We start from the raw sequence: 20,677 nt of genomic DNA on the forward strand, positions 1-20,677 counted from the left end.
AGCCCTTCTCAGAACTGGAATTTCCAAATAGTCCCAATTCCTAACTCTGGATCCTCTTTCCTTCCCCACCCTTGCCAATAAGGGGATACTACAAGTCCAACTACTTACACACCCTGCCCATCCCAAGGTTTTATCCTCCTCATACATCCATCATTTCTTAACAAACTCGTAGTTAACTGCCAATAAAATACTCATGCATCAGACATCAACATAAATCAAAATGCGAATACATTTGCAATGACAATTCTGTCATTAAGCATCTTCTCCGCAAGTCAGCAAAGGAATGGAAGCCTAACAGTAATTTGTGTAATTTATATACTCAGAGCATTTACCTTATTGGCTCCAAACTGTACTCTGGCTTTTCCTTTGACTAAAGTGGCATTGATCTGCATGATGACTGATTCTATTGAATAGGCACTGCTCCAGCCCTGCAGGAGGAAGGAAATACTTCTATATAATAGGCACTTGCTTCTTGTGCTCACCTTGCAAATCTATTTTGGCACGCGTGCTTTGGGACTTTTTTTTTTTTTTTTCCTCTGCACTTCAGTTTTAGTTTTAACTACTTGTTTTCAGTTAGCAACTTTTATTTTCCAGACAAAATCTGGAAAGTGGTACACAATATTAGAACTAAGAACCTGTAGGAAAAATGAAAGTCTGAATCACACATTCCAGCAAGACAGAAACAAGAAAAGCTCAATTATTACAGCATTTACACATTTTCAGCCATGCCACAACAGAAATGAGACTTCTTGTTGTAAGAAGTAGAAAAGATTGCTATCTAATAAAGCCATTGAGTGAGCTATGACAATTTTGGTCATGTGAAAATTACTGCTTCTCTCCGACATGGCTTTACGTTACAGGGTTCAAAAAAGTTTCTGCCAGAGCCTGCAAATAGTTACTTAATTCACTTACTTATTTTAAATAGAAAAAGTAATCACACTGTCTACACAATAGTCATCTATGCCTAGAGTCTTCTGCATTCCTCACTTCTCCAGACCTGACTTTGTGCAGCAGCAGAGGCTTCTGGAAAAGAAAACATGTCTTCCTCCTCAGAACTCACTCTTTACCCTGACTTCCTCCCAGAAATTCTGAGAATTCAAAGTGGATGTGCTCTCACTGCTTGCCTCTTCCTCTCTTGTAAGCCACCCAAGGCAGAAAAGAAGCTATCACACAAGATCAGCAAGGCAAATCTTGTGACACTGAGGTTTATTCCACCATGTTCCCTTTGGAGTGTGTAATTTATTCCACACAGGAATTTTTCAACTCAGGGGAAATGTCTATTTTCATTATGCTAAAGCATGCTTTGTTATTATCCAGGTAACAGAGCTTGTGTTCACCTGTTTAGTTAGAAGTTCCATGCATAATGCACCTCCGCCTAGGACATACCTAGAAACAAACATGAAAGAAAACATAACTGACATCAGCAGTTAGCAAAAAAAATGAGACTGTTCACAGCGCTTTAAAGCTCTTGGAGGACAGTTTAAGTTTTTTGTTCACATCAAGCTGAAATGCCCTTTAACCAATAATACAATAATATTAATAATACTTATTAATAGTTAGCTATATTATACTTATGCAAAGCAGATTCGCATTGTGAGACAAAAACAACCTTTGCTAACTACACTTAGTTAAAAATCAGTGACCGAGCTAGTCTGTACAGTTGCTTACACAAAGGCAGGCTTCTTTTCATGGCTACACTATGTATATGTAGTACTGATGTGCAGTTGTAAATAAAACAAACAAAAAAAAAAAAACCAACAAAAAAACCCCACCAAAACCCAAACGAAACAAAACACAAATTCACTTATGTAAAGAAATTTAACATGATTCCAAACAATGTAGGGTGCGCCTATAAATCAAAGATGTAGACCAATAGGACAAAGCAGATCTTCACTTGCTCTTTTCCTACAAACCACTTGCTGATTTCAGTAACACTTGATCATTCATTGTGCTGGCTGGGACTCAGCAGTCAGCACACTCGGTCATCACAAAACCTGGACTGAGGGAGTAGAATTTACCACTCAAAAAACGTAGTCTTCTCTACGATCAAGATGTTCAAACAACATCAATCTGTATGACATTCATAGGGAAACCATCACGGAAATCCAAACCTCCGGGCCGTTCTCTCTTTCATTTTACAAAGAAGTCCAAGTACAACAACAACCAGAAGCCACATTAGTTTTCTGGTGTCTGGCACTAACTGTTCACTTTTTTTGGTAGCAGCAGCCCTCATGAACACTATTTAACTGCACTAACCATTTCTTGAACGCAAAAAATACACACAACAATTAAAATCAAACCAGAATCGGCACCAGCTATCACAGACTACATTTTCAAACACACATGTATGATTTTTCCATAAAAGCCTCAGAAGGTGAATTTAATCTTCTCTCCATAGATATACACAAGTTTCTTTGCCACAGATAGCACTTCAAACACATTTTAGATGACTTTTGGAGCATAGTGTCAATTAAATTTATTATTTTTGGATTAGCATTTGTGGAGTTTTTAGACAAAAACTTTAGAGCCATGTTACCTTTGAGCTCTTCAACAAACTCAAGGTCTACAGCAGCTCACATATACATTTAGGGGAAATTTCTTGAAGTCTACATATAAGTCTCAAAAGGTTCCCTGCAAACCCCATCAGCCAATCTCAAGTTGTAACATTTATATCACAAAGTAAAATTTCTGTAAGGCAACTCAAACCTACCCTCCTGTGAGCACAGGGGATACCACTCGCACAAAGGGAGGATCAAAAGGGAAGTTATCCTGAAAAGCATAAAAAAAAACAGGTTAAGAAATATACTGTGACACTGTTTTCCTAACAAGGAAGTATTTCAATATTCTTATTTGGCAAAATAGATTTAAAAAAATAATTTTTTTTTCAGCTCTGTAGAAGTCACATTTCCACAGTACTGGCTAAAAAGCAATTTTTGGGAAGCTTTTGTGCCAAAGTTGCTTTTTTTTTTTTTTTTAATGCTACAGCTCCCTCTTTACCCAAGTATCAGTCACTTTCCACAGTAAGATACAAATTTAACCCCAGCATTTCCTCCCATAGCCACATACCTTAAAAGAGAAGTTGAGTAAAATGTATTCTACACCTTCTTTTTCTTTTAAGACCTGAAGATCACTATGCAGTGGGCTATCAGGATCAACCCTATAAAAGAAGCAGGAGGGAGATTCTGGATGAAGTGAATATGTTCACCACCTGTAAATAGTAATTACTCTTAAAGAGCTCCTTTATGTATTTGTATTTTACAAATTGTAATTTCAAGTGAACTGTAGAAAACTCTTGCTCCCTTTAAAAGTAAACATCATCAGCATGAAAGCTTGCTGCAACACACTACATTCCCAACGCTATCTAGTGTTACATAGTTAGCAAAAAATAACCTGTTTATTTGAAAACAGCAATTTTAATTCTTTTCAGTTCACCAGAGATGTATGTTCCAAAATGAAAGGAAAAAACAACCCAAACAAAAAAAAGACTTAAACAGGAAGACTGTGGTGATCTAGTTTTCAGTAGACAGTTAGTGAATCCTTTATGGAATATGTCATCACAGTTCTGTATCAGCTGTTAAAAGTAATCTGCATCAGCAGAAGTACTAAAGCCAGCAGCTTCTGCTCAGCAGAATTTTAACAATCGTTTGTTGCAAAATGCTGGTGGTGAGCAGCCTAGACATTAATTCAGACACTACTGGATAAATCCCACCCAGGCTCTGACATCCCCGCAGCTTTTAAAAGAGACTAGTCAAAAAATGCCTGTGGCAAGCCAAAAGCAGATGTTAAGTGAAATGGTGGGCTATTAAATCCAATCCTCTGCTACAGGTGAAACCACAGACTTACTAGATCTCACTTCAGAATTACTCGGGCAGTCTGTCCCCATCCTACCAACAGGAAGCTGTTTCAGAATAAAATTTCCCAATGCGTAGAAACCTATCATTTCCAGCCTCCTTGTCCTAGGCCAGTTCAGAGTCACTTCTCCTAGTAACAATACTGTTCCTTAGGCAAATTAGCACTTTTCTCTCTGACATTTACCCCCTCAACTAGTCTGCACACAGTTCATTTGTTTTCAGCCCCTTTTTGCTGGGATAAACAAACACAATACTTCTTATCTTCTCTTAGCCGTTCTGGAAGCCCTTTGCTGCATGCACTCCATTTTCTCTTTCTTGAAGGGAGAAAAATCAGACCCATTCGCAGCACTTGAGAAGAGGTTTCAAATCACTGCACAGGGCTTCAGCACTTTGTTATAGAAGTGCTCGATAAACAAGGCCCCTGTAACATAGCATTTTTCTGACATATGTCATTCCTGCCATTTTCAGCTTCAAAACATTCACAAGCCTATGATTACACTAAGAAGGAAACAAAACTGTATTTCAGCAGTTGGTGACATAGTCGTACAAATCTTACCACTACAACAAGGCAACAACTCCTACGTGCAGGTCAACTATTGTGCTGAAATAGCTTATGTTATTACATTTATTCACCATGACATATCTGAACTGATGAAAGTTCTTCCACCCATTGCCATCTTTTGCAGCCACCCAGCCTAGTTTGGATAGACTTTTCTTTCCTACAGGTTATCTTGTAGGATTACAGCAGATGATCCTCCTGTTATCAGGAATAATTTCAATATAATACCTCCAGATTTAAAGTTATTGGACTATGGACACAACAAGATGAGTTATCATCTAGCACACATAGAGAAAAGCAGTACATAAGAGATGACAAGTTATGTAATTATGTGAGTCATAATTAGGTTTTACCTAAAAATTTCAGTCCTATGTGTCTGCTCAACTGTAGAAATAAAGAACTAATGACACTAAGAGTTCTGTTCCTTCTTACATCTTGAACGAAACTAGAAGTTGAATTTTCTTGAAATTAAAAACAAACTAAACTAAAACCATCCAGACAAAAATCTCTGGACAAAAAAAAGCTTCACGTTTCAGAGCAGTTTTGGAAAGAGAATTGAGCAGTTCTGGAAAGAGAATTGAATAGTAATGAAAGTTATGGTAATTTTCATTTTGTTGGCTGTGCAAAGAGCGTTTGGTTTTTTGCCAGCTCAATTCCTGCAGTTCAATCTCTGTACGCATTTCTGTATACCAGAATTGCAGCCATCACACACTATTTTTATAGGCTCTGGCTAGAGAGTCTCATTTATCAAATGCAAGAATCTCTGCAGCAGTAATTAAATGAACTATTCAGAATATGAAAAAACTTTAATAACTTACTTTAGAAGCTTAACGTGCCATTCATACAAGCTGTCATTTACCAGTTCCACTGAATATATCCCTGTAGAAATATCAGATGGAATTAATTATGCACTAGAAGTTTAACAAGGTAAAATTTAGCAAAAACATTCTTTGCTTTTATGTACAAGTACTGTCAGTAAATGTAAGCAATAGATAAGATACTAATATACTGGGGCACATCCTTCCTCCAATAGCAGAAGCACGTCTGAGCAGATACAAGGAAAAACGTTTTTTCACTTCTACAAAAAAAAAATTTCCACTTGAATCATTTTTTTTTCTGACACCTAACCATTTCCCCCCCTCCCAGTTCCCCTTCAAACTTTCCACAGCTACAACTCCAGCTTGCTTAGTACTCAGTATATTTTATACCCAGTACATGACCAACGCACTTTTAAAACAGTTAACTCACAATCTGAGTATGCAGCATTATATTTCACAGGTTCTCATCAGTACTGACAGATCAAGACAGGACACTGAGTAGAAACCCAAAAAAAGAAGATACTGCATTGGATGAAGCATGTTCCCAACAGCTGACCAAAGCAGCCAGAAAGATGCATCAGAAGAACAGCTGTCTCTGGAAGCCAGCTGGTGATTTTCAGTGGTCCATTTGGTTTAAGCATGTTAAACAAGAGCTACGCATTTCGCCCAAAGGGAAGAATGAAAGGTTATCTGCCATTTTCTTGTCTATTCAAGCTTCCTCTCTGCCGAAGTTCACAAGCAGCCCAGAAAAAAAGCAGTAAGTTTTTAACCATCAGACAAGACTTAAAGTGGTATCAGTGATGTTCAAAAGTCGAATCTCTTCCCCCATAGACTATTCATGCATACACACTACACAACTATAATTGAACTTGTTACCCGGGCTAATATTTAACAGCATTACCTGTTGTTGGCATAATTATTTGGAAGACATGAGTAAACTGGGAATCTGCCTAGGATTTCTGAAGGCTATACAACCAACAGACTGCAGGCAACACATTCTCTCCAAGGAATTTCAGTATTTATTTCTGAGTTTTATTATTCTAGAATACATTATCTTGAGGCTGAAACTTTTAAGCACTAGTACTTGGAGTACAGATTACACTTCAAACTGTCCAGATATCTTTATTTCTAAAGCTTTTAAAAACTCAGTACATAAGGTGAAGAAACCATGCTTGTTTCTCTTTACTGCAGTGCCACAAACAAGTGGGAACTGCAGCCAAAATCATAATTTAAATTTTTTCTAAGTCTAGGACAACAAAGTAGGTCTGAAAAATTACTCACTGTGCTCTCAATGTCCCTTTTAATCAGCAGCTAGTTCAGAGACACCACACTTTTCTGTTTGAGGATGAACAGAAGGAGCTATTACGGCCTTTTCCCAATTTTGTAGATCCAAGGACACTATTTTCTGAATTGCCCTTAGCGTAAGTGGAAGTCACAAAGTATAAGAATTTCAATTTGTACTGTGCTGGTGTAACAAGAGAGCTGATGTTCAGAACTCAGCTCATTGTCAACTCCCATTAATGATTAATCTATTCCACCATTGTATTTCTTCCACCTACATCCAAAAGGGAGTGAAGACTGGAAGTAGCAGCCCCTCGTTATTACAGCTTTAGCACCTAGCACGAGTACAAAATACTTGTTAGAGACACAGCAAGTTACAGTAAGGATTCTGCCAATATCCTAAATAACGAAAGATCAGAAGATATCTTCCATCAGCTTCTTTATTCACTGAACCTCTAGCTCTATTCCTGCATTCCTTCCACCACCCTGAAAGTCCTGGTCTCACCCAGAACTCACATACCAGTGCTTCAGCTCTATGGGTTACCACAGTCCGCATGTTTTGCTAGCTTCCCCAAGGGAATAACTTTCACTGGTCTTAAGAGCTGTACTACACATAAACCAGAAGTTGTAAAAGGGTTCTTCAAAGATGCGCACAGTTCAGGACTGAGAACGTGCCTTAACAAAACAGCAAGCTACTTAATCAACCTTTTAAACACCCAGATTTTGAGTGGAATATTATCTGTATGCCTCATGAAGAGCAGCAGCACCAGGGTTACTCACTGTCTTGATACAGAAGCTTCCTAACAATATTATGCAAAGTTAAGAGGGGCTTTGTTTAGTTTTTTTTTAATAGTCAAGAGGTGTTATTTAGAACTACCTCATAGGCTTTTTTTTTCCTTAATTTAGGCAGTAAGAGGGGAAAAGTGACTGTCAAGAAGAATTTATTCTATTAGTACCAGTTTCTGAGAGGCCCTTAAGGTAGAGAAGGGAATCAAGGTAGGTTCCCCTCACTTAAACACAGGGAGGTTTTTTTGTTTTATTCCTCTAAGAGGCCACCACAGATGTGATGAAGTAAAAGCAGGCACACAGAACCATGAAGCAAGCCAAAAATTAAGGGATTAAAAGACAGGAAGAAGAACAACCTCTTCCAAAATAGCGGCAATTTCTTATTTATAGCAACTTTACTGCAACTGTAAGTAAATCCCATACAGTCTTTGGACAAAAACAGTGAGTTGAAGTCACTATATATAAAGAACACAACTGCTACAGATATGAACAGAAAATATTTCATTTTAATATCCCCAAATCTTTTGTTTCTCCCCCTCCATCCCTACCCCTCCAAATTATATTAAGACCGTTGTGAATTCTTTCATATGAGCTAACCAAATCTCCAACTTTGTATTCGGAAATGACATCATCTTAGTTTGGAGGAGTTTGTGACTCCTATTATCAAAACAGGTTAAAGAGACCCTGCCTAATTTATGGTGGAATATCTGAATTTTCTGGAGTACTTTTTGCTTTTGTTAGCTCAGAAGAAAACATTTTTCTGTTTGTTTTTAAGGACAGTTTTTCACCTAGATTTTCCAGGTAGATAAGCAACTTCCCTGTTGACAGCAAGCTTGTAGTCATCTTTTGCTTGAACTCCAATGGTAGTATTTCAACTGCTACAGGAACTTCAGTTCTAAAGCGGATACCACCTTGAATACATAACTGCAGCTGAATTTAATGCTACTCTTTTATTAAACAGTTTAACAGAAAACAAAAAAAAAAAAAAAATCAAAAGGACTATTACTACAAGTATTACTCACTTCAGAAGTCCCAGTATTGTCCTACTGTCAATCCTGAAAACACGTAACCTCAATATACTAATTGAAGTGATCCCTTATGCAACTAAAAAGCAGCCTTAGATTTTCTGGCTTATATTACGAAAAAATGAAAACAGTGTTAAATTACTTTGCAACAATTACCAGAACCTTTAAGTTTGACAACGATTCCCAGTGTGTGTTAATAGTAAGAAGCTAAATTAAGGGGAAAATGGGCCATGGAACAAGTACTCAGAACAAAGATCACATTAAAAAAGTCAAATATCTACCATGCCCCTGCTCACCTGGTGATAGCTACCTAACAACAAAACACAGAACCAGGCTATAAAAGCAGGACTTTTGTGCAAAGGAGACAAACTGGTATTTAAATTCACTCAAGTCGTAAGACTAAATGAATCCATAAGGAATGAATCTAGGTCAGTTTTAAAATGAACAGTATAATTTACTGGCAAAATTTAATAAATATATCAGTAGGTTGGTGTTTCAAAGCAGGACAGCCGTCAGTGTTAGCATCAGCCTCTGCTTGACACTTTACTTCATTAACACGTTTTAGAGATTGACACGAGGCATCCAGTTGTAGACTTTACGCATTCCTGAGTCATAAGCCAATAGTGAGTTACTATACTCACTTTAGTATCTCAAGTTTCTTTACAGTCTAGCAAGATCTACTTTTCCTCATAATTTAGAGTATGCTTTCCTAAATCAGAAGTTCACTCTTTTGCAATGAGTTAAGACATGTTATTAATCTAAAGCCAAGAAATGGCATTATTAAGCAAGCCAAATCCTCACCTCAAACTACATCTATTACAGGGGCTCCTGGTTGTGCCTTCAGCAGTACCACTACGTGATTAAGCACCATAGAGTCTTTATAGTCAAGTAGATTTGTTATACCAATCTTCGTTCTAACCAAAAACCCAAACTCTGAGGATCATACATGGGCAGTAAATAATCCTTCATTACTTAATACAGATCTATTTCTAGGCTCTTCTTTAGACCCACTAATCCATTCTTTACCAGATTAGGGCATACTGGCAAGCACTCAGTTGCACTAAAGCCTAAAAGAAATAGGCTACATCAGATCAACACTAGGTTACCTAATCTCATTTACACTTCAGACATTTTACCACTGTCTGCAGTACTTCAGCACATAAAGCTATTTACCTAAAAGGTAAATATGGCAAATGAAAACAGGGCCTATTGGCTCTTCAATTCTGTCCTTTTACACATGAATTAAAATGCCATAGCCACCAAGTGAGACTTCAGGCCACTAGAAATAAACTAGGGGAGAAGTTTAGAGAAGTAAAGATACAGGATTAAAGTTTAGACTGACTTTCTAATCATTCTCCTGTCCCAATCCTGGCCTGCACCACATTCTCATACCTGGCTGCAGTGATGGAGCTGTCTACTCAGCTCATCTACAGCAACGCAATTTGCCTGAAATCTATGTAATTTCTACTTCTAGTATGGTAACACTCAGACAATTCAATATACTGACTCCTTTGCTATGCCAGTTTAGATACAGCCCTTACAGAGGAAACAAAACAGCCAACCACCTACCTACCTAAAGCTAATCAGTGTTTGTTATTCAAGCAAACTGAAAAGACAAGCTTGTTTTCTATTGCAATTTGTATCCTTATTCCAAGGAATATACAGATCTCGGGATCAAATTAACACCATCACAAAATATGAAAAGTAACTGCAGTATAATTAAGGTTAAATCCTGTATAGCAACAAAATCTTCTAGTGCTGAACACAAATCCCTCCACAGCAAGCATATTGTTGTGAGCAGTACTGCCCACTGGTAGTGGTCAAAGCCTTTGCCCCCTACACCTGGAGACCTGAATTTCAGGTAGTTCTGAAAACTCAAGAAGTAATCTTGAGTTGTTCTTTGTAGTCATCCACCTCAAAAGCATTCTCATACCAATCCTGTTAATTCTCATACGAAGCTTTGCATAACAAAAAGGAAGAACATTTTAGAGAATATATATCCTAACTTCCTTTTTATCCAGAATGACACTATTTTATATAATGAGATTATATATGTGTCTATGTATTTTTTTATATATGTGCACACACATAGACACATACACACACGTATATACATACATACGGCAACAAGACACAGAAGGATTAGCAGGAAGTATTTGACAAAAGAATTATTTTACAGCGTATTTTAAGAAGGGAAATCTGAAACATTTTACCTGTTTTATAACTCTGTGATCTATATATATCCCTGAGTTCTTTCATAAGTCGATCTGAAGCCTGAACTGACCCAGAGACAGCACCCTGAAACAAACAAAAAAGACTCCACATAAGAGTAAAGTAACATTTGCATCAAACAGCTTTATTTCAATTACAAAGTTACACTAACTAGAAAGTATTAAGACTATATTAATTTATGTATTAGGATTAGGTCTTTGAAGTTATATTCTAGAGAGCAAAGACTACTCAAAGAAACAAGACACTCCCTCTAAAGCAGCACGTTAACATATACTACTATATGGTACAGGTGATACAAACGTTTAATCAAGGTATAATAGACATTTCTCTGTAAAGGAGTTTAATCTCTTTGGCGTTTTGATTTCCAAGTTGGATCCACAGCACAATTCTAACAAGGAAATATTTCCTTTTATCTTCTGCTCTTCTGCACTGGAAGGAACAGTAAGACTAATCCTAAGAACCAGCTTCTGCACATAAGGTTTTACTGTTTTCTCAGAAGTGTATTTTTGTTTGGTTATGAAAAAAGGTACAGGAGTTGGGAAGTATCCACTATAGATCACCAGCCTCTGGATGAAGCAAGACCAACCAATACATTTAGAAAACACTATTGTTTGCAATAGAGTGGGGGAAAAAAAAAAAAAAAAAAAAAATCATTCAATACCTACACAGAGAAAGACTTAAGGTAAGTAAATCTTAAAATACCAAATATTTTGTTGCGATTTGTCACAGTTCTTGTGGTTTACGCAACCAGAGCAGAAAACTTGTCCGTTCTTCTAGAGCTCAGTTCTGTATTATTCAGCATCTCAAAGTGATAGAAAACTTAGCATACAATTTCTGAACCTGATATTTCAGTCTGAAATACAGTGCTAAAGCGAAATAGGTGGGGGGGTGGGGGGAAAGAAACCTTTAAGTGACATGCATATAAATATGACTGACTTCAAAAATCACCAGCTGTTGACAAACTCTCTAATTCAACGCCAAAGCTAGCAGGAAAGATTTTGATACTAAACCTCAGACATTACATTATTACTCTGCTTATATATTGCACCTGAAATACCGTTTTACATTCAAGATTTTTTGAAAAAGAGCGAGATAAAAATTAGCATTACAAGATTTAAAATATGAAAAGGAATGAGGACTCCAAATGAGGTGAGGCAGCTATCAGACTGAACCCCAGCCCAGCCCAGCCCTGTGAAACTCTGGTTTTCACCAGCAGTCAGTTTCATGAGACAGATCATTTCATGAGACCCATGCAGTTCTCTGTTGCTGCCTGGACTTCAGACACTCCCACTGAAACACAAGCTAATACATGTGGCTCGAAAGCATGGTTTTGAGGCAGGGCAGAGTAGGGGGTGGCACAGGAGACCAAAACTAAACCACTCCCCTCCCTCTGCCTCCCAATCACAAAAAAGCCCCCACCTAGAATAAAGTTAAGTTCAGCCTCTCTATATAAAGTCCTGAATGATTAGTTTATGGATCTGTTTTTCTACTCCAGCTAGAAATTTGAAGATATTTGCTTTTTCAGTTTCCTTTCAGACACTATGAACATCTACAAACAGATCCTTTTTGGACAGAAGTGTCAGAGAAGTATTTCTGGAGGAGTCTGATGCAGCTATGACCATTACCTAATATCTGTAACATGATTCCTGTTTGCCTGAAGTTAACAGTGATATTCTATATTCTACAAGGTCTTAATTGTAAGATCAAATTATTTCTTAATAAGGATTAAATATCAGTAGTAGTTACTTGATGCTAAAGCCTCCACATACTCCGTAGTCTTCTCTGTTCAGTAGCATCGTATGGTATGCCTAGCTTCCCACTGCAATCTGGAGACTATTCTTTCAGGCTACTCATTTTCATATTCCACTGTATTTAGTTAAACAGATTACTGAAAATCCACTAGTTTTTCTTAATGGATCAGTATGAAGAATGAACTTTGTAATTCAATATGCAAATACAAGGTAACTCCCTTCATCTGATTAAACAAAAGCTAGGTAAAGGCAGGGCCCCAGACAAGTCCTTTCTCAGTTTACTGAAGCCCCTGTCTATGCAGCAGTATCAAAGAAGGGGCTTCCCTTTCTTTAACAGCAGGCGAATGAAGTTTTACGGAAAAAAAAATCTGCTTGTTTATACAAATTATTTGCAGATTACAACTATTTATACCCACTATTTGCAGATTAGCTGAAAAGGGAAACATTACCCTGAACAAGTGAACACAATGCAGTGTTAGCCACCATTCTCTGTACAACTGCTGTGCTTTTTCAGACCTATACTGTGAGTGTTAAGGTTGAGACTCATGAACGTGTTCAGTCTAGAGGAGAGAAACTTCATAGACATGTCAAGACCTTGGGTTTCTTCTGTGCAGAGTTGTGCAATATCCTCGCCTTATGTGCTGTATTGGTTACCGAAAGAAGGAATTTTCTTACATTTTTCACAGAGTATCAACCTCTGAGTAGTTTTCTAAATTGCTTATATTTAGATTCTCAAAGACATGCTGTGGAAAACTAGTTTCCTCATTGTATCTTTATTTCCACCAAACTAAGCTACCAAATTTCTGCATATAATTTTAGAAGCTTGCTTAAATTTTCATATGCAAAGGTATCTTCTGTACTGTAGTGATTAACAAAAAAAAAAAAAAAAAAAAAAAAAAACCCCACACAAAACAAAATCCCCCCCCAAAAAACCCCAAACTTAACACACCCACATCCTCGAGTCCCATTATTACTGCTGATAAACTGAAGTGGTATTAAAAAAAAAAAAAAAAAAAAAGGGGTTAATTTTAGTGTGTGTAAGCTAGTTTTAGTAGACTTTGTCTATAACTGTCTTTCACCCTGTTTTCCTAGGAGTCTCTAGTCAGGCTGCCCACTCCTATATATAGCAGTACTAAAGATAGCTAGACTCGCTACTCTAAATAATCAATAGACTGCAAACCAGTAATCTATGATCCAGAGAAAGAGGCTAGCAAGCTTAAGCTAGGAAGTTTAGCACAGGAGCTTACTTTACATGCTCTGAACTACCCTTGGAGGAAGTTGAAGAGGAAGCCCGCAGAGATTAACTGTTACACCTGATGCTAACCTTAACACCAACCACCACTACTTTGAAAGACAAAGTCTTCACCCTGATGTTGCTTTTGTTTTTTATAGCTACTGTTCAAGTGCAGTTTAGAAGAAAGTACTACTTGCATCACACCATTGCATGATATAGAGGAGCAATGAGTTCAGTTTCAACTATAATGGTACTGAAATTAAAAACTTTAACTTTCAGTGACTCACTATATGCAAGTTACAATTTCAAAGACTGAATTCAGATATAAATAACTCTGTATCCTTCTGGAAAAGTGGGATTTACCACTTCAAGGGAGATAAAGCTCCCATTTCTCCAGTTGTGAAATCAAGACTTATAGTTGGACTGCCTTAGAAATAACTGGTGAATCACGGGATATGACTGGTATCTGTCATGAGGGGTTGACGCCACGAGCAGAAAGGCTTAGACATTTCATCTGTAAACTGAAGAAGTTAGAAGAGCTGCCAGAGAAGCCCCAAGTGACTTTTTTTCCTATTAAGTAATCAAATAGGCACAAAAAGTCTCACTTGATCACCCTCTCCCACACAAGCACATTTGTGGTTCTCCAGAACAACGAGCAGGTTAGCTGGAGAAATTCCTGCTACAGGAGGAAGACATATATGTGGACAACATGCCATTTGTTGAGAGCTGCAAATGACAAGAAACATCTGGTGTAGGAATTCCCACAGCCAAAACTGTTGGACATGAAAAATACTCATGAGATGTATCACTACAAGCTTGTCCTGTGTTCTCAAACTGTTCCACCTAAGGATGTGCTTCTGCCATTGTCAGGAACATGAAACCAAGTCAGTATAGGCATTATATTTTTCAGAAGTGTTTCTACCCCTAACTAGTATTTTAGTGTGAACGTATAACTTTGAGTAAAAAACTTTACAGAACAGTTAACTAACTTCTAAGAAAACAAGGACTTCAGAACTTCTGCATTCGCAAGTCAGTAGGGCACACCGAACTGTGCAAAAATCAGCACAGCACATGCCACCACTCTGGCTGCCTGCTGCACTAAGTTTCCAAAGACAGGAGGTTTTGCAGCCTCAGCTTTTCTCCTCTGGACATTTTATTTTCCCCCTTCCATCTCTCAAAACACAGCCATAGTCCACTCCTTAAATGAGTTCTCTGAGGTAGGAGGTGCAGTGCACTGCAGTTTTAAATCCAAAGACCAGATTGTCTGTTTTCTGTCTGATCAGAACAAATACTATCACACATCAAAACCGTACAGTAAATCACCTCACTCGCAATACATTTCAGATAATTTGGCCATAAGACTAAAAATCACCTGCTAAAACAAAACACAGAAAATGGAAACTCCTCCAAGATAATAAAATCTAAAGCGATCCACAAAAAGCTAAAGAAAACAAGTTTGCTCTATTGTCACTGAACTTTCTCAGTATTTATTCAGAAGTACATTCATTCCTGGAAGTTAAAGTAGATTCATACTTACTTCAAGGATTAGACTGAAAATGGAAATGACACCTTAGACTTCATAAAATCTGAAGATGAAAGTGGAGACATTTGAGACTTCTAAAGGAAAGTGCATAAACTCCTCAGTCAGAAACGGAAAAAGCTAATAGCATTATGTAAATAAGAAAAGCATTAATCTCTAAAATGACTATGTGGGGAGAGACCTCTGAAAAGCAAGCAGCAGCAAGCTGTTAAATATTTGAAGTTAATGATTCCAGTTCAAAGACCTTTCTTTAATTCCCAGTAAGCAAGTGGTTCTTTAAAGTCATTACAATGTTAAGAGGAGGATTAATTTTTGGTCCAAGTTAGATACTGTACCGCAAGCCAAATTTAAGTTTATTTCCTGATGATGACAAGAAGAATAGGATTAGGGATACTGCCAAGGAAGAGAACTAGTTTACAAAAATAGTGGATACATATTCTTAACTTGTATAAAACACACAAACCCTAAAAATTCCTATGACAAAAGCATTAAGTAGCAGGAAAATGTTTTTAACCTGTTAAGAATAGGTGAGAACAGGACTGCATGCATGCACTCCTTTCCTGTGGAAAAATCTTTAGCATCATCCAAACTTCAACCTGCATTTCAGCCAAGGGGACAGAGGATGAGCCATGGATCATCCACAAGTCTTCTGCTCCTGTCCCAGTGCTATTCTAATATGACTTGAGTGCAAACCTGTCAAAAATACCTTAAACTTTTGTGTTCTGCTGAAATTAGCAGCATGAGATAGCTGACTGGACGAGGCTGCTCTCATTTGTTTACGAGCTTCAATAGTTACTGATCAGGTTGTCTGAAAGGAAGTGTACACTAGTGATCACCCCTTAAAACCAAAACAAATTCCAAAACCTGATCAGCATTTCAGTATTTAAAAGCAAGTAAACATAAGGTATCAAACTGCTTCTGCTGTACAGTCGTCTGGTTTAAGACCTGACTAACCATTAAGACTTGACTAACCATAAACACAAGACACTTACTAGTTTTGTTTAAACTTAAATGTTTGTTCAGAGTTTGAGAAGGTGCCTATTGGGATTTTGTATATTTCCGTATTTGTAACTCAGAATTAATGGTAAAGACTCCCTTAATTGTTAAATAAAATAAATGCTCTTGCAGCTTGAAATTCATGGTCTGCTTTACTGTCATCTGAAAACTTAGTAAAACTGAAAAAAGGTTTTTGTAGTGTCAGCATTCTTCCTTAGTGTGGAAAGCCTGTTAAAACTGCAGGTTTTCTTTTGCTATCTGTTCTTTCCCATTTGGCAAATACTGCCTTTCCTTTTGCTTTTTCCTCGCGGTGCTGAAATGAACACTACTGTGTTTTTGTTTGACAACAGCAGATTCAACTTACATAATAGCTGTTTCTGATGCCAAGGCACTCTCGTTGATTCTGGTGCATAAACAAGGTCAGCTGAGTACAGGGAACAGGGTATTCAGCTGCTGCTGAGGAACCGTGGTATTTTTGTGGGTCACTAGAAATAGCTGCACTGCTTAAATAATTTCTCAAAGGACTGTAGAGGGTTTACTCTTAAGTGCTTGAGAACTGAAAACTACAACTGCACCACTGACCTAGGAAAGAGCTAACCTAGTAGCACTTAAATATCCCTTTATGCTGCCAAAGCATGGGCTTTGCTGAACATGCTCTAGGATAGCTTAAGTTTGCTCAGTATCCTAACAAAGCAAAATTTAAATCCGTACAACCCTCCACAGTAGGCGTGTGGGTTTTCTCAAAGGACAGTATGAGTTTCACGAACTTACACGTAGTAGCTAAACGTAGTCTGATTTTCACACAAACCACGCAGCTCTTTCGGTATACTTTGTTTCCTCAGCAGAGGCAAGTAGAACAAAGCCATGCCATTTACATGCTTATTGTAAGAACAGGGAATGTGAAGCCTAATGTAGGGCTTTGACTAGTGCCTAATGCAACTAGAAGTCTTTTAAGTTTTTGTATGTTTTTTTGACCCAAATCCATAGCTCATCCTCTGTCCCCTTGGCTGAAATGCAGGTTGAAGTTTGGATGATGCTAAAGGTTTTTCCACAGGAAAGGAGTGCATGCATGCAGTCCTGTTCTCACCTATTCTTAACAGGTTAAAGACATTTTTCTGCTGCTTAAGACTTTTGTCAGGAATTTTTAGGGTTTGTGTGTTTTATACAAGAACTTGAAGAACTCTGACAGAATCACAGAATGGTTTGGGTTGGAAAGGACCTTAAAGATCATCTATTTCCAACCCCCCTGCCACGGGCAGGGACAACTTCCACCAGACCAGGTCACTCAAAGCCCCGTCCAGCCTGGCCTTGAACACTCCCAAGGAGGGGGAATCCACAGCTTCTCCAGGCAACGTTCCACTGCCTCATCACCCTCACAGTAAATTATTTCTTCCTTATGTCTGATCTAAATCTACGCTCTTCCAGTTTAAAGCCACTACCCCTTGTCCTATCACTACATGCCCTTGTCAAAAGTCCCTCTCCAGTTTTCTTACAGGCCCCCTTTAGGTACTGGAAGGCTGCTATAAGGTCTCCCCAGAGCCTTCTCTTTGCCAGGCTGACAACCCCAACTCTCTCAATCTGTCATAGAAGCACTACTATTTTATTTCCTTGGCAAAGGAGACTGCTACAAACTGAATTTCTCTTCCATGTTAAACTGTCACTAACCACGAGGAAAATCTTTTTTTTTTTTTTCCAAACTAGATAAAGTTATTTAGAGACAGTAATTCATGACAAGAAATAGTCAAGACTCTACTAACTAAAGGAGGCTTTTCCCTAAATTCTTATGATCACTAGATCTACCTGGAGTGCATCCAATATTAAAAGTGGATTGGCTTGGCTAACGCCAAGCACTTTGAACGTATATGGTTCTCACTACAAATCAAGAGAGGTTTACAACAGCAATTCTCTTGAAGCTAATATAATTTTTAAGTGCAATTTAGGCTTTTTAGAGAATACTTACTAGAAAAATCATTAAGTATAAGAACTAGAACAAAGCCGGTTCCCTGGACAAAAATCCAGGTGCTGCCTACATAACAATCCTAAATCTTATTCCTTCCCTAAATACTTACAGGTCCCTCCCCTGTACCTAACTACTGCTCACACCCTCAACTATCAGCTTAATGAGAAATAGCACATCTTGTGTCTGGACATGATCTACATGCCTGCTGACTTGCCAAACAGCGTACGAAAACTTAGGAGCTCACAGAGTAGAGGGCACCAATTTAAGCACCTTCTTTCTCTACAGATGACTTACAAAAGTTTTAGAACCCTTACCTTTGGTTGAAATTGATCATGAAGTATTGAATTTCATGCATTACACATTTTAAGCCTCTGTGAAACAAAAGTTTTTTTTTTTCTTTGGAAGCCATGCTAAATAAAATTAAGGTTGTATGACATCATTGTTCCCTCCTACATGCACCTTTGAGAAGTAGAAGCTTCTCTGGAACTTGGCACTTTTGACAAAACATTTCTAAGCCTCTGGTGAACAAAATTTTTTTTTTTTTTTTTTTTTTTTTTACAACTGCCTGCTGGCAGGATCACTCAAAAAATTCTGACAGTAAAGCTGCAGAGCTTCTGAAGGCCCCCTGCTTTACGTCTGGCAAAAAAAAAAACCCAACCCTTCAGTAATTTCCAAGTGGCATAAATATTACTGAAAAACAAACTTATGTGTAAAATGGATTTAAAGCACAAATTCCTGGGTTTACTAAGTATGTGAAGTCACCCATGACTTTTGATGCAGTTTTATATATGGCTTTATTTGTTATTTTGATAAGGGTGCAGCAACATATGTCATACTTCTATCCTAGATGCTTTCTGCTGATTCTGCAAGGAGGACTACTGTTGATAACAAAGGCATCAAGCAAGAGACAGAGGAACAACCAAATAGATAACCCTGGAAATTAGACCACCAGTTAAATCATAGAATCTGAATATCATCATCAAGTGTGAAACATGGATTTACATATAAGAGTTGACTATCAAGAAACGGTAAAACATACTACTTCATCCAAAATGCCAAGAATGTGGCAACCCAGTTTGACAAAAGAAATGATAGCATTCTCTGAATGAGCGTGCTTTGAGGTATTTTCTGTGCCTCTGTGGGAAGTGGACTGACACCTAACTTGCTGTGCCAAAGATTTTGACGAAAGATGATTCCATTTACTAGATGACCTTGGAATTCTGGCTGGCCTATTCAAACTTCTCCGAAAAGAGCTATTTAGGTCCCATAACTTGAGACATTTATCCTATATATGTTGGAAGTCAGCTACAGGTTAATTTATGTCTAGGTGCATAACAGTAGGCTTTGTTTGCTGAAAACTATTTCTATTTTAAAGCACAAAGTATTGCAAAGAAAAAAAACACAAATAATGAACTCACATTTAAGTGATCTTGCCTTTGATTTTTTCTGATTTTTTCTAAGATTGCAAGGTTTTCTTTTTCAATGCCTTCATCCTCAGATTTCTTCCCGTCAACTGGTTCCTCCTCCTTCATATCATAGTGATCCAGATCTTCAATGTCCTAGAGGATAAAGGAAAATTCACTGTAAATAACTTAACTATGCTCTTTATTCAACAAAACCCTCTCCTCCAATGGCACTTAGGGATACAGTCATACAGTGCACAGCACTATGTATTAGTGATTGTCGGATGACATTTCTATTTTGCTCTACCTTCACTCAGTCAACAGTACTTATTGGAAGTGTAGGGAGTCTTCACAATACAAACAAGACTCAAATTCACAACATGTTTCTGTGACCAGAAACAAGCACAATAAAACCTCTGCAAGAAGTGAATATTGTAGTGAATTAGCCCATTAAAGTAGGTAGAAAACAGGAAGTTAAGGCATTCTGAATTGGGCTTAAGAACCCAAAAGTATCCAAAGTTAGGGTGTCTCCAAGATGTTTCTAAAAGTAGATTCTTTTCTATTACAATCCCAACCATATTACACTTCCGGCAAACAAGGATTAATACATCTGGTAGGGCTACAGCAACCCTTCAAGAAAGTTAAACATTAGAAAGCTACATGTACTTTATTTAAGGTGAACACTTCAGATGAAGATTAGATGCAGCATTCGGACACAAGACAAAATTACATGGTCAGGTATCTTGATCATACAAGCCAACATTTCAGTTCTGAGTTCTAGACTAAGACACGAAAAATCTTCCACTCTGTACTCTGAGACGGGGTTATCCTGTTGCAGAGGAGCACTAAGAACTTAAGACAGCTGCCTGTAAGGTGATTCAAGTGCTATTTGTGGAGAGCAAGGGAAGGATGTAAATACCTTGAGATGAAAAAGGAAGCACTACAGCAGTCACATCAGCAAGCTATGAGTACACAACTATCAGATATGCTCCCATATGCAGTGCTCCACGACACCTGTGGCTACACTCTTTACGTACCATCTGTTTGCATAGCAGGAAAATCTGGCCATAAATGCAAATTCAAAGATGCCTTGCATAGTAAGAAACACACCTATCTGGTGCCTTTGACAACACTGATTCTTCCAACTCTAATAGATTTTAAACTGAGTATTCTTTAAAATGCTCATGTTTCTTAAAATAATGGTATAGCCCTAGGAACCACGAGCTGCTTTTCAACTTAGA

At 37.8% G+C, this 20,677-nt stretch overlaps 1 protein-coding gene across 4 annotated transcripts in view; it reads right to left on the reverse strand.

The window, feature by feature from the left end:
• Positions 1-20,677, reverse strand: part of UBE2Q2 (ubiquitin conjugating enzyme E2 Q2) — a 51,959-nt gene that overhangs the window by 4,033 nt on the left and 27,249 nt on the right. For 3 of the 4 annotated variants that reach the window (XM_086757005.1, XM_086757002.1, XM_086757003.1), the window contains 7 exons: positions 19,452-19,592; positions 10,534-10,618; positions 5,229-5,289; positions 3,067-3,157; positions 2,711-2,769; positions 1,338-1,386; positions 333-428 (listed from right to left, as the gene is read on the reverse strand). In XM_086757005.1, coding sequence (XP_086613131.1) covers positions 333-428; positions 1,338-1,386; positions 2,711-2,769; positions 3,067-3,157; positions 5,229-5,289; positions 10,534-10,618; positions 19,452-19,592 — 582 coding nt within the window. The remainder of the gene's footprint in view (positions 1-332; positions 429-1,337; positions 1,387-2,710; positions 2,770-3,066; positions 3,158-5,228; positions 5,290-10,533; positions 10,619-19,451; positions 19,593-20,677) is intronic. The other variant, XM_086757004.1, reaches the window with a different exon arrangement.

The sequence above is a fragment of the Chlamydotis macqueenii genome, chromosome 12, assembly GCF_036417535.1.
Source record: "Chlamydotis macqueenii isolate bChlMac1 chromosome 12, bChlMac1.mat, whole genome shotgun sequence".
In the NCBI taxonomy this organism is placed as follows: domain Eukaryota; kingdom Metazoa; phylum Chordata; class Aves; order Otidiformes; family Otididae; genus Chlamydotis; species Chlamydotis macqueenii.